The 15,095-nt window shown below is 36.7% G+C and overlaps 2 protein-coding genes and 1 non-coding gene across 4 annotated transcripts in view; all 3 read right to left on the bottom strand.

Annotated features, from left to right (window-relative positions):
• The window catches only part of C17H9orf85 (chromosome 17 C9orf85 homolog), a 134,753-nt gene that overhangs the window by 53,065 nt on the left and 66,593 nt on the right, over positions 1 to 15,095 (bottom strand). The window lies entirely within an intron of this gene.
• LOC117797043 lies at positions 4,527 to 4,628 on the bottom strand. Its single transcript, XR_004621856.1, has one exon. It is a non-coding gene; the product is annotated as a U6 spliceosomal RNA (small nuclear RNA).
• Positions 10,766 to 13,529, bottom strand: LOC117796993 (uncharacterized protein C9orf85 homolog; the record flags this gene model as incomplete). Its single annotated transcript, XM_034647258.1, has 2 exons — positions 10,766 to 12,650; positions 13,390 to 13,529. Coding segments are annotated over 2 exons (288 nt in total), but the record flags the coding sequence as incomplete, so codon positions are not given.

The raw sequence follows: 15,095 nt of genomic DNA, 5'->3' as shown, positions 1-15,095 counted from the left end.
ATCATATTATATATATATATATATATATATATATATAATATATATATATATATCAATAAAACAAGCCACAGACTGACAGAATAATATTTCCAAGTCATATCTAATAAAGGATTTATATATAAAATATATACAAAGAAAACTTAGAACTGAATGAATAATAAGAAAACAACCCAATTTTTTTTAAGTAGACTCCACATCCAATGTGGGGCTTGAACTCATGACCTTGAGATCAAGAGTCACATGCTCTACTGACTGAGCCAACTACGTGCCCCAACCCAATTTTTAAAATAGGCAAAATAGGGGTGCTTGGCTAGTTCAGTCAGTGGGGCATACATCTCTTGATCTTGGGATCTTTGGGTTCAAGTCCTACACTGGGTGTAGAGATTACTTTAAAAAAATGAAAAGTTAAAAAATTTTAAAAACAGGCAAAATATATGAATAAACATTTCACCAAAGACAATATACGACTGGCAGATAAGCACATGAAAAGACACTGAATCAGTATCATTAGTCATTAGGAACACACAACTTAAAACCACAGTAAAACTCGACACCTACTAGAATGGCAACAATCAAATGGATTGACAATTATACACGTTGATGAGGATATGGAACCTCCCCCATGTGGGACCCTCTGCATGGATGGTAGGGTTGTATAGTGGTGTAGCTGCTTTGGAAAACAGTTGGGTAGTTTCCCAAAAATTAAACATAAATTTACTGCATGATCCAGAAAGCTCTCTCCTAGGTATGCAGGTACCCAAGAGAAATGAAAATATATGTTCATGCGAAGACACACAAATGTTCACAACAGAATTATTCATAATAGCTGTAAAGTAGAATTGAATGAGTAAACAAAATTAGTATGTCCATACAATGGGGTGCTATTCAACAAAAAAAAAGAGAGAGAGAATGATGAACTCCTGATACATGTTACAACGTGGATATATGTCAAAAATGTTATGTTAAATGAAAGAAGCCAGACTTAACGACTACCTATTTTATGATTTCACTTATATGGAAGGTTCATAACAGGCAATTTTATAGACACAGAAAGGAGATTAGTTGCCTGAGGCTGGGGGCGGGAATGGGGAATGACCAAAACTGGCCATGACAGATCTTTTTGAGGTGATGGTAATGTACTAAAACCGGATTGTGGTGATAATTGCACAACGCTGTAAATTTACCAAATCATAAATCTGACACTTAAAATGGGTGAATTTTATGGTATGTAAATTATACCTCAAAAAAGCATTTAAAAAGTACAGAGACAAAATTATCACCACATTGTAGAAAAAACTTTCATAGAATTTTACAGAATTTACAGCACAATGAAGCTGATCGATTTATCAGTGGTTCCCAACCATTCCGAGGCCAAGAATCCCTTTTTAACAACCAAAAACAGTGACAGCCTTATATATTCTAATTGAACCTTTAGTATAAATCAAGGAAATACAAATTTCAAGAATACTGTGAACTCAGTAATTTCAAGAATACCGTGAGTTTGCATTAACTAATAAAATAGTAGACAGATACGCAAGACACGTTGTTATTCAGTCTACTGATGTGCTAAGTACACCTGTGGATTCATGGGCTTCATACGTAACGGTGGGATCAGCGGCTCCAGAGTTGAAACTCCCTCAAAATCTTTTGCCACCCAAGGCAGCATTGAACAAAAAAAGCAAAAATCCATGGTGTGTGTAGCCCTCTCTGCAGTTGGTTTATGGCTGGGAAGAACACAACTGATTTTTGCACTATAGGCTTGACCCATGTGTGGGCAAAATGTACTTGACAAGTGGCTCACAGGAAAAGAGGAAGGTCGTATGACTGGAAAAATACAGAAAAGTTGACGGGTTGGATGCTTGTCCAAACAAATAAGGGAGCTATTTTGTGGATTCCTGTTTTGTCTCCAATCCATTACCCCCAGGGCCCATTTCCGTTTATCCAATGTGTCCCAACAGTTCTACAGTGCAAACCCTGTATTAAACGATCGTGACCATGCAGAGACAGCACACCCCCACGGAGCTTCTCCTCTGGGAGAAGCTCTTGGCTATAGTAGGTGCTCCTACGATTTTCTGTAGGATAGCCTCTCAACTTTACCAACAGTGGCATAGCAGCATTAAGTACTTCTGGAACTACTGACTGAGGACTTCCCATGTATAAATCAATCACTTAATAGAATCTGAAACGTACTGTTTTCATTGCCAAGAAATGGGTTCCAAAGCAGTTTCCAAGTTATTTATAAGAAACACTTGCTTGTTTCAGTAAGTCTTGTTTTTGTCAGTGTCCACTGGCAGCCACTCATGCTGCACCTGCCTTGTTCAGCTGGAAGTCACAAGTGTTGAAAAGGCAAGAAAAGGAGAAACTTCTTTTTGAACAGTGTATAACTGTTCAGTTGCACTTCCAAATAGTATGCTCGGTATGCTTTTGGGTGACACATTGTAAATACACTATTCTTCCTGTGTTACCAGATGTTCTGGACACTCTGTGGTGTATTAATTCTATTTTTTTCCCCGAATAACAATTGGACCTCTTGCTTTACAGTACTTCACCAGAACACATACTGAGTATACCGTGTGAAAGTGTAAATAACATGGTTTAAAGGTCAGTTTATCTTGTGTTTCCTGACTGCGGACATGCTGTAATATCCTCTGCTAAGGGACGTCACTTTCGTCCTTTAGGGGACCGTCTTTCCTAACCTCACCTGGTCCTGGCAATTCCCTCAGAGCCAATTCATTTCCTATATTGGTCATTTAGGTCATTGTTCCCCATGTCACCATGATTTTTCAAGGAAAAAACTTTGTTACAGATTAAAGAAAATATTTTCCACAAATAAATTTGTAACTAGATTAAAATAAAACGTGGAATAAATAAGGTCACACTCAATTACACAAAAACTTGTATTTGTAATGTAAACATGCAAATTTATAATTTAAATAAAAGTTCAGCGTCATAGAGTATGCTTTTCTAATTAACTTTCTCCTCTTAATTCATTATGTAATTTTAAAATGGAAATTTTTTGATCGTTTGATTTACTGAAGTTTCTGAGTTTTTCTGTGTGTGGTATTAATTACAGTTAGCATTATGCCATTACTCAGTTTTAACAAAGGAATGAAAGGCAGTTTGTAAAGTTGTTACTGTCAGAAATACTGTTTTCTGGGACACCTAGGTGGCTCAGTTGGTTAACCGTCTGCCTTTGGCTCAGGTCATGATTCCAGGGTCCTGATATCGAGTCCCATATCAGGCTCCTTGCTCAGTGGGAAGCCTGCTTCTCCTCTTCCCCCACCTGCCGTTCCCCCTTGTTGTTCTCTCTCACTGTCAAATAACTAAATAAAACCTTAAAAAAAAAAAAGGAATATTGTTTATAAAGGTTGTTTATTGCACTCATATTTGTATATGTTGCCACTGAAGGGTCTATTCCTAACAAGTACTAAAAATACCCAATAGCAGTTCTGACATTTCTTGTATAAATGCTTTTATTGGAGGGGTCTGCTTCTCCTCTTTCAATGTTAAGAGAATTCTGTATCAAGGTTTTTTTTCTTTTTTCTAACCCAAGAATTTCCAGTTTACCTACCACTCACCCCAACAGAGCCTCTTAGGATAATTTGAAAGAAAATCTCAAAACCAAGACTTATAACATAATATTTATAAACATCATGAATGGAGCACCTACTATAGCCAAGAGCTTCATAGGTACTATACGTAACACTTGCAGAAATCTTACACTATCCTCATTTTACAAACAGGTAAGGTATACACAAGGTAACTTCACAAAAGTAAGGAAACTGCTCCAGAGTCACACAATGAGTAAAAGGCAGGGTTAGGATTTAAACATCCTTCTGCCTGGAGGTCACTCTATCTCCTACTCTCCTGAAGTGAAGATTTATGTTGCTTTATTTCAAGGCATGGTTATGACAACAGTATGCTGTTAAATGCTTTTGATTCACAGTTATAGTTATTTTCAAATTCAGGTAACATTTACGTACAATAAACTAAACAAATCCTAAGTGTTCAATTTTATATTTCTTTTTTTTTTAAGATTTTATTTACTTATTTGAAAGAGAGTGAGCACAAGCAGGAAAAGGGGCAGAGGGAGAGGGAGAAGCAGGCTCCCCACTGAGCAGAGAGCCCTATGAGGGGTTCTATCCGTGGACCCTGAGATAATGAACTGAGCCAAAGGCAGACGCTTAAACAACTGAGCCACCCAGAAGCCCCTGAGTTTTATATCTCTATACCCTAATGTAATCATCACCTAGATCAAGATCAGGAGACTACTGCATTCCAGAAGGTTCTTTCATGCCCCTTCCTTGTCAACATCACACCCCCAAAAATCACTATCTTGATGTCTATCACAATGAATTAGTTTTGATTATTTTCGAACTTGTAAACAGAATCATAAAATATGTAATCTCATTGTGTTTGGACTCTTTTGCTCATCATATCTGTGAGGTTCATCAATAGACAATATATACCTTTTAAAATGTTAATTCCAACTTAATGCTGATGTTGAGTTCAAATACTTTTTTTTTTTTAAATACCAATGCTTCACAAATTTGCACGTCATCCTTGTGCAGGGGTCATGTTAATCTTGTCTGTATCGCTCCAATTTTATGTGCTGCCAAAACGAGCACGAGTTCAAAGACATTTGATTTGATTTAAAACAATGAAAAAACTTGGAGTGCCTGGCTGGCCTAGTCGGTAGAACATGTCACATTGATCTCAGGATTGTAAATTCAAGCCCCACATTGGGTTTAGAGATTACTTAAGACTAAAGAAAAAAAAAACAACAACAACTTAAAAAAACCACAAAAAATTTAATTTTAAGTAGTATTTAATAATAATTAAACATTTAATAACAAAATTTAATTTATATACTTCTAATTAATACTTTTAGAGGTTACAGAAACTTCTAAGCCAAATTTTGATAAAATATTGTATCACTGGGGGGCCTGGGTGGCTCAGTCGGTTAAACATCTGCCTTCAGCTCAGGTCATGATACCAGGATCCTGGGATCAAGCCCCGCATTGGGCTCCCTGCTCCTTCTCCCTCTCCCATTGCCTGCCGCTCCCCCTGCTTGTGCTCTCTCTCTTTCTCTATCAAATAAATAAAATCTAAAAAAAAAAGTTTATCTTTAAAAAAAATTACTGTATCACTTAGTCAACTTCTGAGCCAACAAACTTTTTTGAGAGTGAGCACACAAGTGGGGGGAGGGGCACAGGGAGAGGGAAAGAGAATCTCAAGCTCTTCACCAAGCACGAAGCCAGACTTGGGGCTTAATCTCACAACCCTGAGATCACGACCTGAGCCAAAACCAAGAGTCAGACGCTTAACTGACTGAGCCACCCCAGCACTCCTTAAATCTTCCATATTAGTACAAGTACCAACTATATACTTTATCATAATGCACATTTTTCCTTTGAAAGGAACCATTTTTAAGATTATAAAAATTTTTCATTTTTAAGATTATATAAAAATAAAAGGTGCAACTTCATGTGTAATTTTATGTAGTAATATCTCTTGAAAGCCTGGTACTTTAATTCCTTAAAAAGTCTTATGTAAGAGATTTGGGAATGCATAATTATTTCCATCTGTATAATTATTGACGGAATTGTGGGACTCATTGATATAGAGCTGAGTATATAATCCCATCATACTCCCATGACTCCAAAAGGGTTGCCAGTAAAAACTGTGGAAAATGGTCTTGCAACATTCAATATTACACACAAATCGGAACATCATGAGTGACAAAATTCTACACCACAAGTTATATGGAGGGTATCTATAAATTTTGTATAATAAAAAAAATATGTAGCTTCAGATCAGGGCAATCATTCAATATACAACTAATGTTACAGGGAAGGAAAAGACCCAGAAAGAGGGAGATAGGAAGTGATAAAGTTGTGTTCAAGGTAATGTTGTTACAAACTTCACTTAAGGGAAGAAAACATTTAGGAACATGGAATATGGGTAATTTTGCATATGTGTGATTGAAATAATGCAGGCTTTAGAGCCATATAGACTTGGTTTGAATCTTAGGTTTATTACTTTTTTTTTAAAAGATTATTTATTTATTTGACAGAGAGAGGTGAGAGAGTGCACAAGCAGGCAGAGTGGCAGGCAGAGAGAGAGGGAGAAGCAGGCTCCCCAGGACCCTGAGGTCATGAACTGAGCCAATGGCAGGCACTTAACCGACTGAGCCACCCAGGCGCCCCAGGTCTACTACTTATTATCTTTCTGTCTGTGGCAAGTTACTTAACCTCTGAGCTTAGTGCAGTCACCTGAAAACTGAAAAACAGTTACTCAGAACACTGTTGTTTATCTTACGTGATAAAAGAAAAACATTCGTACCAAGTACATAGGACAACTTTCTTTTTCTTCTAATAATTATTACTGTATTAAAAGATAATCACTGCCATTTACCTTCCCAATACAACTTACTGGATATATTCGGAACTGCTTGCAAACACCTATCTTCTATCCATTTATGCAAGTAGGGCTCACAATAAAGTGACATGACCAGCTTAGAAAGATTACAGGTATTATGACTCAAATGTGGAAATGAACAGTCATGGAAGAGAGTATTAAAAAAGCGATTTGAATTCAAGGGCATCAGCAATGAGCACTCTCCACTCATGCCTGAGACCCAACGGTTCTTCAGAAAAAAAGCTCTGAACTGTCTGAAATAACGGAAGATGAAAGCATGGCAGAGGACTGATGGGTAGCAGAGTTCTGGAACAGTAATAGTATGGAAAACAGTGGAGTTACTCTGCCAGCAACTCACATACTATTCTCATGCATACTAACCCTAATATGCAGAACGGGTTCTGGGTTCAGATGATTGTACAGGTTCAAAACCTAGACCTAATACTTCTCTGTTGTATGTCAAATTACTTAGCTTCATTTCTCATCTGTTAACATGGATAATGATCGTTGTCACTACACAGAGTCATGATGAACATTTGATGAGCTTATCATGGAGAGGGTGTAGTTTTGAACAGTATCAGGATATATTCAGCACTTAGTCAAGTGCCCCTTGCCCCCCAACACACCCGTTCTTGGTTCTCCTTCTGCTTCTCTGGTCATTTCTTACTCTCCAAAGCCGCACAAGCCCAGGGCACAGCTCAAGGAGTCCTAGCAGAGAACAGCTGCTGAGAGGCTTAGAGCCAGGCATAGATGTCAGAGGTTACACAGTGCTGGAGTCTGGCCTTAAGACCACAGGAAATACATGCCCAGGAATAAAGACAATACCTGAGGAGTAAGAGATAGGAATAGGAACTCTAGAAATAAATGTGAAACTGCAACAGACCACCCCAGCAAAGCCTAAACCCAAGTTCTGATAGGATCAAGTTGATGTGCAGTAATTTGTTTTTTAGAGGAACCCTTTATAATGTACCATTCACAATTTATAGCATATAATAAAAATTATTAGATGTGCAAAACAGGAGAAAGTGTCCAATAATCACGATAAAATAAGCAATAAAAGCAAACAAAAGTGAAAAAGGACTTCAAAATAACTGTGATAAATATGTCAAAGAAAAAAGAGAAAAAGACGCATGAGATAGATAACATGGAATATTTCAACAGTTATAATCAATAAAAAAAAGAATCAAATGGACATTGGAGAACTGCAAAATCCAGTATCTGAAATCAGCAATTTATTAGCTGAGTTTAAAAGCACACTCAACACCTTAATCCTATTTATCTAGAAGACAGAATTAATGAAGGCAAAGAAAGACCAACAGAAAACATACAAACTGGGACACCTGGCTGGCTCAGTCAGGAGAGTATGTGATTCTTGATCTTGGGGTCATGAGTTCAAGCCCCACATTGGGCATAGAGCTTACGGTAAAAAAAGTAAAACAGGGGCGCCTGGGTGGCTTAATCAGTTAAGTGTCCAACTCTTGATTTCAGCTCAGGTCATGATCTCAAGGTAGTGAGATTGAGCCCTGCATAGGGCTCTGCACTGGACATGGAGCCTGCTTAAGATTCTCTCTCCCTCGCCCTCTGCCCTTCCCAACCTTTAAAACAAGTAAAATAAAATTTTTAAAATTTTTAAAAATTAAAAACCACACAAACTGAAGCCCATAAAGGGAAAAACAAGTGGAAAAAAGAAAGTAGAGCATGAGAAAGACAAGGGACACAGTCAAAAAAAAATCTAACAGTATGTATGAAGTGCTAGAAGGAGAGGAGAAAAGCAGTTGTTGAAGAAACAATGGTCAGCAATTCTCCAAGTCTGTTTAAGGACAGTGACCAACAGATTTGAAGCACTCAGAAAACCTTAAGTCACAAACAAGAATATCATAGTCAAAACAGCTGAAAACCAAAGACAAAGAAGAAACCTCCTAAAAGCAAGTTTCACACGATCCGGCCATCCATTACCTCCCCTGATGTCTTAGGATTCTCCAATTTAATCATTCCTTTCCTTCCTTGCTGTTCCTTGAACACATATGGCAAAATTTTACAATGGTTCCTCTGCCTGGAACATTCTTCCCCAACGTGTCTCTCTGCACCCCTCACTTAAAAAATTATAGCCCATTCCTCACCCACTTGAATACCCTCATCCCTATGCCATCCAAGCCTTTAGACACCCAATCACCCAAACATTCCTTATTTTTTCCTATAGCACTTTACCTTTAACATAGTTTACTTCTTATGTTCAATGCTTTTTGTCTGCCTCTACCCACTAAAAGGTTATCTCTGAAAGGATAAGGATCTTTGTTTTGCTCATTGTTGTACCCCACATATCTTGAACAGTGAGTGCCCTTGCACACATAGGTACTCAATGATTATTTGTTGAATGAATGAATGCTATTATTATATTGTTGTCATTATTATTCCAAGCCTTTGTAGTCACCAAATAAGTTCATGCCGTGTCCTCTATCTAACACAGTTTTCCCTATTTACTTCTAGAACTGCTTTTGATATGTGATAGAATGGTATTGTAGTATAGGAGTTAAACAGCAGACTCTGGCACCAGATAGGATGGATCTGCAAGTAACAGAACTCCATATATATATATATATATATATATATATATGTTCTGCATTCCCTAAACACATATATGGAATTTATATACATAAATTAGGTTAGGATTAGGGTATTTATATATATGTAAATTAGGTTAAGTAGGGTAACCTAAATTTAAATTTATATATATAAATATATATTTTATATATATTTATATATTATATATAGTATGTATTTTTTAGTACATTATGTATTTTATATATAACTTACAGAATGTAGGGAAACAACTAAATTGCTGTCTTCATTACTAATTATTAATTCATTACCAATTAATATATAATCAAATAGTAACAGTAATATCAATTGTATAGTGTTCTTATAGGTTCTAAGCATTTCACATATTAATGCATTTAATCCTTCTATCAACCTCATGGAAACCAAGGCACACAAAGATTAATATGTACCAAGACATACAGCTTGTAAGTGACATAGCAGGATTTAGATTCATGTTGAGTTCCAATGAAAAGGAATTTTTAGATTAGACAAAATAATTTCTTTAAAAAAATGAACTAAACATAATTAAATTTATGTCTGCTTAAAAAAAAAGTTTCTTAGCACTAAAGACAGAAATACAGATATTAGGGTATGTCACTAGGTGATGCTCTTTGTTAAATTTCTGTCCTGAGGGACGCCTGGGTGGCGCAGTCGTTAAGCATCTGCCTTCAGCTCAGGGCGTGATCCCAGCGTTCTGGGATCGAGCCCCACATCAGGCTCCTCCGCTGGGAGCCTGCTTCTTCCTCTCCCACTCCCCCTGCTTGTATTCCCTCTCTCGCTGGCTGTCTCCCTCTTTGTCAAATAAATTAAAAAAATCTTAAAAAAAAAAATTTCTCTCCTGAGAAGGTAATCTGAGGAGTTATGATTCATTCAGATGGGAAAGTACTTGTGCTAGGACTAATGATTTAGTTGGCTCTTTAACCACAACAGTTAACCTTGTCCAGAAAATAAGTCTATATGCAAAAAGGTAAGCCAAATTTATGGGAAACTTTCTGTAAGATTGTAAGCTTAGAATATTGAGACTTCCCTAGCATGAACACAGTATCTCTCTCCATGTATTTTATGTTTCTCCATTTATGTGTCCATTTTCCTTAATGTCTTGATAAGATTCTATATTTTTAAACAAAAAAAAAAAACTGATTAAAACTGGATAGAGGGTTTGAATAGACATTTTTCCAAAGACAACATACGGATGGCCAAGAGACACACAAAAAGATGCTGGACTTCACTAATCATCAGGGAAATGCAAATCAAAACCACAATAAGAAATCATCTCATACTTTGTCAGAATGCCTACTCTCAAAAAGACAAGAAATAGGGGTGCCTGGGTGGCACAGCGGTTAAGCGTCTGCCTTCGGCTCAGGGCGTGATCCCGGCGTTGCGGGATCGAGCCCCACATCAGGCTCCTCTGCTGTGAGCCTGCTTCTTCCTCTCCCACTCCCCCTGCTTGTGTTCCCTCTCTCGCTAGCTGTCTCTATCTCTGTCAAATAAATAAATAAAATCTTTAAAACAAAAAAAAAGACAAGAAATAGCAAGTACTGGTGAGGATGTGGAGAAAAGGGAGCCCGTCTGCACTGTTCATGGGAATGTCAGTTGGTGCAACCACTATGAGAAACAGTATGGAGGTTCTTCAAAAAGTTAAAAATAGAAATACTATATGATTCAGTAATTCCACCACTGGGTATTACCCAAAGAAAATAAAAACGCTAATTCGAAAAGATATATGCAGCCCTATATTTACTGCAGCATTACTTACAGTAGTCAAGATATGGAAGCAATCTAAGTGTCCATCCATAGATGAATGGATAAAAAGACGTGGTACATATATGTGTGTGTGTGTATATATATATACACACACATACAATACACATAGATTACAAAATTAATAAGACAAAGACATACATTGCACACTTACCAAACTGACAGAAATTTAAAGATCAAGTGTTAGAGAGGATACAGACCATTGGAACTCTTAATATATTGCTGTGGGGAAAGGAAACAACAATTCCTCTAAAGACAGCTTGGCGTTATACAGGAACCCTGCAGATGCATATGCATATAACTGGATGGCCTGTACCACTACTACCTATGTATCTAATAGCAATGTGCACCAAGAAACAAGACGTGTGTACCAAGAAACACATGTAACAATGCTCACAGCAGTATTCTTTATATGAGGAAAATTTAAAAATAACTCAAACATCCCTCAACATTACAGAGGATAAATGAATCGTGATATAAAGACAATGGAATAAAACACAATAATGTAGGGGCGCCTGGGTGGCACAGCGGTTGGGCGTCTGCCTTCGGCTCAGGGCGTGATCCCGGCGATCTGGGATCGAGCCCCACGTCAGGCTCCTCCGCTATGAGCCTGCTTCTTCCTCTCCCACTCCCCCTGCTTGTGCTCCCTCTCTCGCTGGCTGTCTCTCTCTTTCGAATAAATAAATAAAATCTTTAAAAAAAAAAAAAACACAATAATGTAACATGAACAAATCGGAGCTCTTACAACTAAACATGCATCAATCTCACAAATAATGAAATAAAGAAGAGATACAAAATAACATGCATAGTATAAGCCTGCTCACACAAAGCTCAAAACCAATGTCTGTCACTTATTTGCAAATGGTTCAGCAAATAAAATATGTATTTATATCAATCTATTGAGATATAATGAAAACATAACAAATCACCTGTGAATCTAGATGAAGAATATACAAAGTTTCATTGTACTATTTTGCTGTTTTGTTTAGGTTTGAGATATTTCAAGATAAAAAGAAAAAAAGGATTAAAAATCAGGCAAAGCTAATTTATATTGTTTAAAAGTAGTCTCTTCATCTGGATGACAGATATATGATTTTTCTTTATAATTATATATTAATGTATTTTATACATTTTTTTCTGTATGTATATTTTGCAAAAGAAGAAATGTAAAAAATGTGATCAGGTATGTAAAAATACTTCCAAGAAAAACTGCTACACACTTGTAAAACATAACTATAAAAAATAAATAACAAGCTTTTTGTAACAAGCAAGCTTATAAGTAAGGAGGCTTTGTTATGTGGGCCATTTACTTGAGATAGATCTATAAAAAAGTACTTAATGAGGACCAATTTTTGAGGCTAGCACTGATTTTTCCACGAGATAGTTCTTACACAACCAACAATTCTGAATCTTGTTTAGTTTGATATTAGTTGGTATACTCTTCCAAATAATTCCAATGAACTGCACTATGATACCCTAATACTCATTCTGGCAGGTATTCTAGCATATGCTACTTAAAAATTTATTATAAGAAAACTCTGGATGAAAGTTTTATAATTTTCCAAGTATCGTGCATAATTTATATTGTCCATGTGTGAATTCTGCCTGTTTTCTATAGCTTTTTGCTATTTTGCTCGTTAGGATTTCACAGTATTTTTGTGTAAAACTCTCAAAAGTCAAAAGTCGTCCAGAATTTCATGTTTTCAAGGTGACTTTTACTATATTAATCCACTTGATTGTCTTTTGTGTTGTCTAAATCAATATCAAAATCTAAGTCATCATCACTTTCTTCTTCATTTCTTCTGCAGCTTCTATGGTTGGAACGTAGATTACTTTCAGGAATTTCTGTCTTTTCCGGTTCCTTATTAAACCTGAAAATGAAAAAAAAGAACTTCTACTTATTTCTCAGGCTTTTGTTATTGAACTGTAGATTGAAAAGAACTTTATACTATATTTCCTGATTAATAGGAGTCTAATAAAATAAGTATAGAGAAAAAGCTCCTTGAAGACTAACTTCGGTCAAAATCCAACCAATAATAATACTGTTGTCGGGGCGCCTGGGTGGCACAGCGGTTAAGCGTCTGCCTTCGGCTCAGGGCGTGATCCCGGCGTTGCGGGATCGAGCCCCACGTCAGGCTCCTCTGCTATGAGCCTGCTTCTTCCTCTCCCTCTCCCCCTGCTTGTGTTCCCTTTCTCGCTGGCTGTCTCTATCTCTGTCGAATAAATAAATAAAATCTTAAAAAATAATAATAATAATAATAATACTGTTGTCAATAAAGTAGGCTCAAAGAAATTAATACATGATGTCCATTCAAGAAAAGTAGTTGCATAATGAGTAAATTCTTCTGTGATGAGTGACGAATGTGAACTTCATGGATAAATATTTTAATTTCCTAAAAATATAAAGTTTTATTTTTACTATAATGATAGAAAAATATAATGAATAATTAAGACATTTTCTTGTTAGGTGGAAAAAAAAAAGAAGTCTAAATCAGTGTGATACACCGCACCTTAAGACTCTCAGAGCTACTGGATGTTTCCTCAAAAGAAAATTCACATATCGATGACTAAAAGACTAAATCTCAAACATTAAAAAAAAAAAATACTCACGGAATAACAATGTCTTCTTTCTTTCCACATTTTGCACAAACTTCAAGTTCACAGGCACATGGTCTACACATTATGTGATAAGAATCCTTCACTGACTTTTGTAAACATTTAACACTAAAAGTGGGGGGGAAAATCAGGCATTATTTTTTACTAATTGCATAAGATTTATTTGATGAAATAAAATAAACATAGGGCTGCTCTACTGACTGAGCCAGGGAGGCACCCCAGATTTATCTACATTCTTAAAGCTTTTAAAAATGTCATTTGGGGGCGCCTGGGTGGCACAGCGGTTAAGCGTCTGCCTTCAGCTCAGGGCGTGATCCCGGCGTTATGGGATCGAGCCCCACGTCAGGCTCTTCCGCTATGAGCCTGCTTCTTCCTCTCCCACTCCCCCTGCTTGTGTTCCCTCTCTCGCTGGCTGTCTCTATCTCTGTGGAATAAACAAATAAAATCTTTAAAAAAAATAAAAAATAAAAAAAATAAAAAAATAAAAATGTCATTTGCAAATAGTGACAGTTTTACTTCTTCCTTTTCTATTTGGATGCCTTTTATTTCTTTTTCTTGCCTAATTACTCTGGCTACGATTTTTAGTACTATGCTGAATCAAAGTGGCAAGAATGGGCATCCTCATCTTGTTCTTGATCTTAGAGGAAACACTTCTGGCTTTTCATTGCTGAGTTCAATGTTAGCTGTGGGTTTGTCATATATGGCCTTTATTATGTTGAGGTATATTTCCTCTATACCCTGTTTGTTGAGAGTTTTTATCATAAACAGATGTTGAATTTTTTTTGTCTAATGCTTTTTCTGCATCTACTGAGAGCTGAATTGGCTTGCTAATATTTTGTTAAGGACTTTGCATCTATGTGCCTCAGGGATACAGGCCAACAATTTTCTTTTCTTCTGGCATCCTTGTCTGTTTCGGTATCTGGGTAATGTTGGCCTCATAAAATGAGTTTAGAAGTGTTCCCTTCTTTTCCTTATTTTGGAACAGTTTGAGAAGAATTGGTATTAATTCTTTAAATGTTGGCAGAATTCACCCATGAAACTGTCTGGTCCTGGACTTCTGTTTTGGGAGAAGTTTTTAATTATTAATTCAATCTTACTAGTAATTAGACTGTTTAGATTTTCTATTTCTTTAAGTTTCAGTCTTGGTAGGCTGTATGTTTCTAGGAAATTCTCCATTTCTCTAATTTGCTGGCATACATTTGTTCATATAGTCTCTTAGGATCCTTTGTATTTCTGTGGTATCAGTTGTAACTTCACCTCTTTTACTTCCAATTTTATTTATTTGACTCTTCTTTTATACTTCGTGAGTCTAATGTAAGATTTGTCAATTCTGTTTATCTTTTCAAAGAATCAATTCTTAATTTCACTGATCTTTTCTACTTTTTAGTTCCTATTTCATTTTTTTTTCCTGCACTGATCTTTGTTATTTCCTTCCTTCTACTAAGTTTAGGTTTCACTTGTTCTTTTTCTAGTTCCTTGAGACGTAAAATCAGATTAAGATTTTTCTTTTTCTTGGGGGCGCCTGGGTGGCACAGCGGTTAAGCGCCTGCCTTCGGCTCAGGGCGTGATCCCGGGGTTCTGGGATCGAGCCCCACATCAGGCTCCTCCGCTATGAGCCTGCTTCTTCCTCTCCCACTCCCCCTGCTTGTGTTCCCTCTCTCGCTGGCTGTCTCTATCTCTGTCGAATAAATAAATAAAAT

Source organism: Ailuropoda melanoleuca, chromosome 17, assembly GCF_002007445.2.
Source record: "Ailuropoda melanoleuca isolate Jingjing chromosome 17, ASM200744v2, whole genome shotgun sequence".
Classification (NCBI taxonomy): Eukaryota; Metazoa; Chordata; class Mammalia; order Carnivora; family Ursidae; genus Ailuropoda; species Ailuropoda melanoleuca.
The sequence above is the reverse complement of the archived record's forward strand: the minus strand, read 5'-3'. Positions and strand labels throughout refer to the sequence as shown.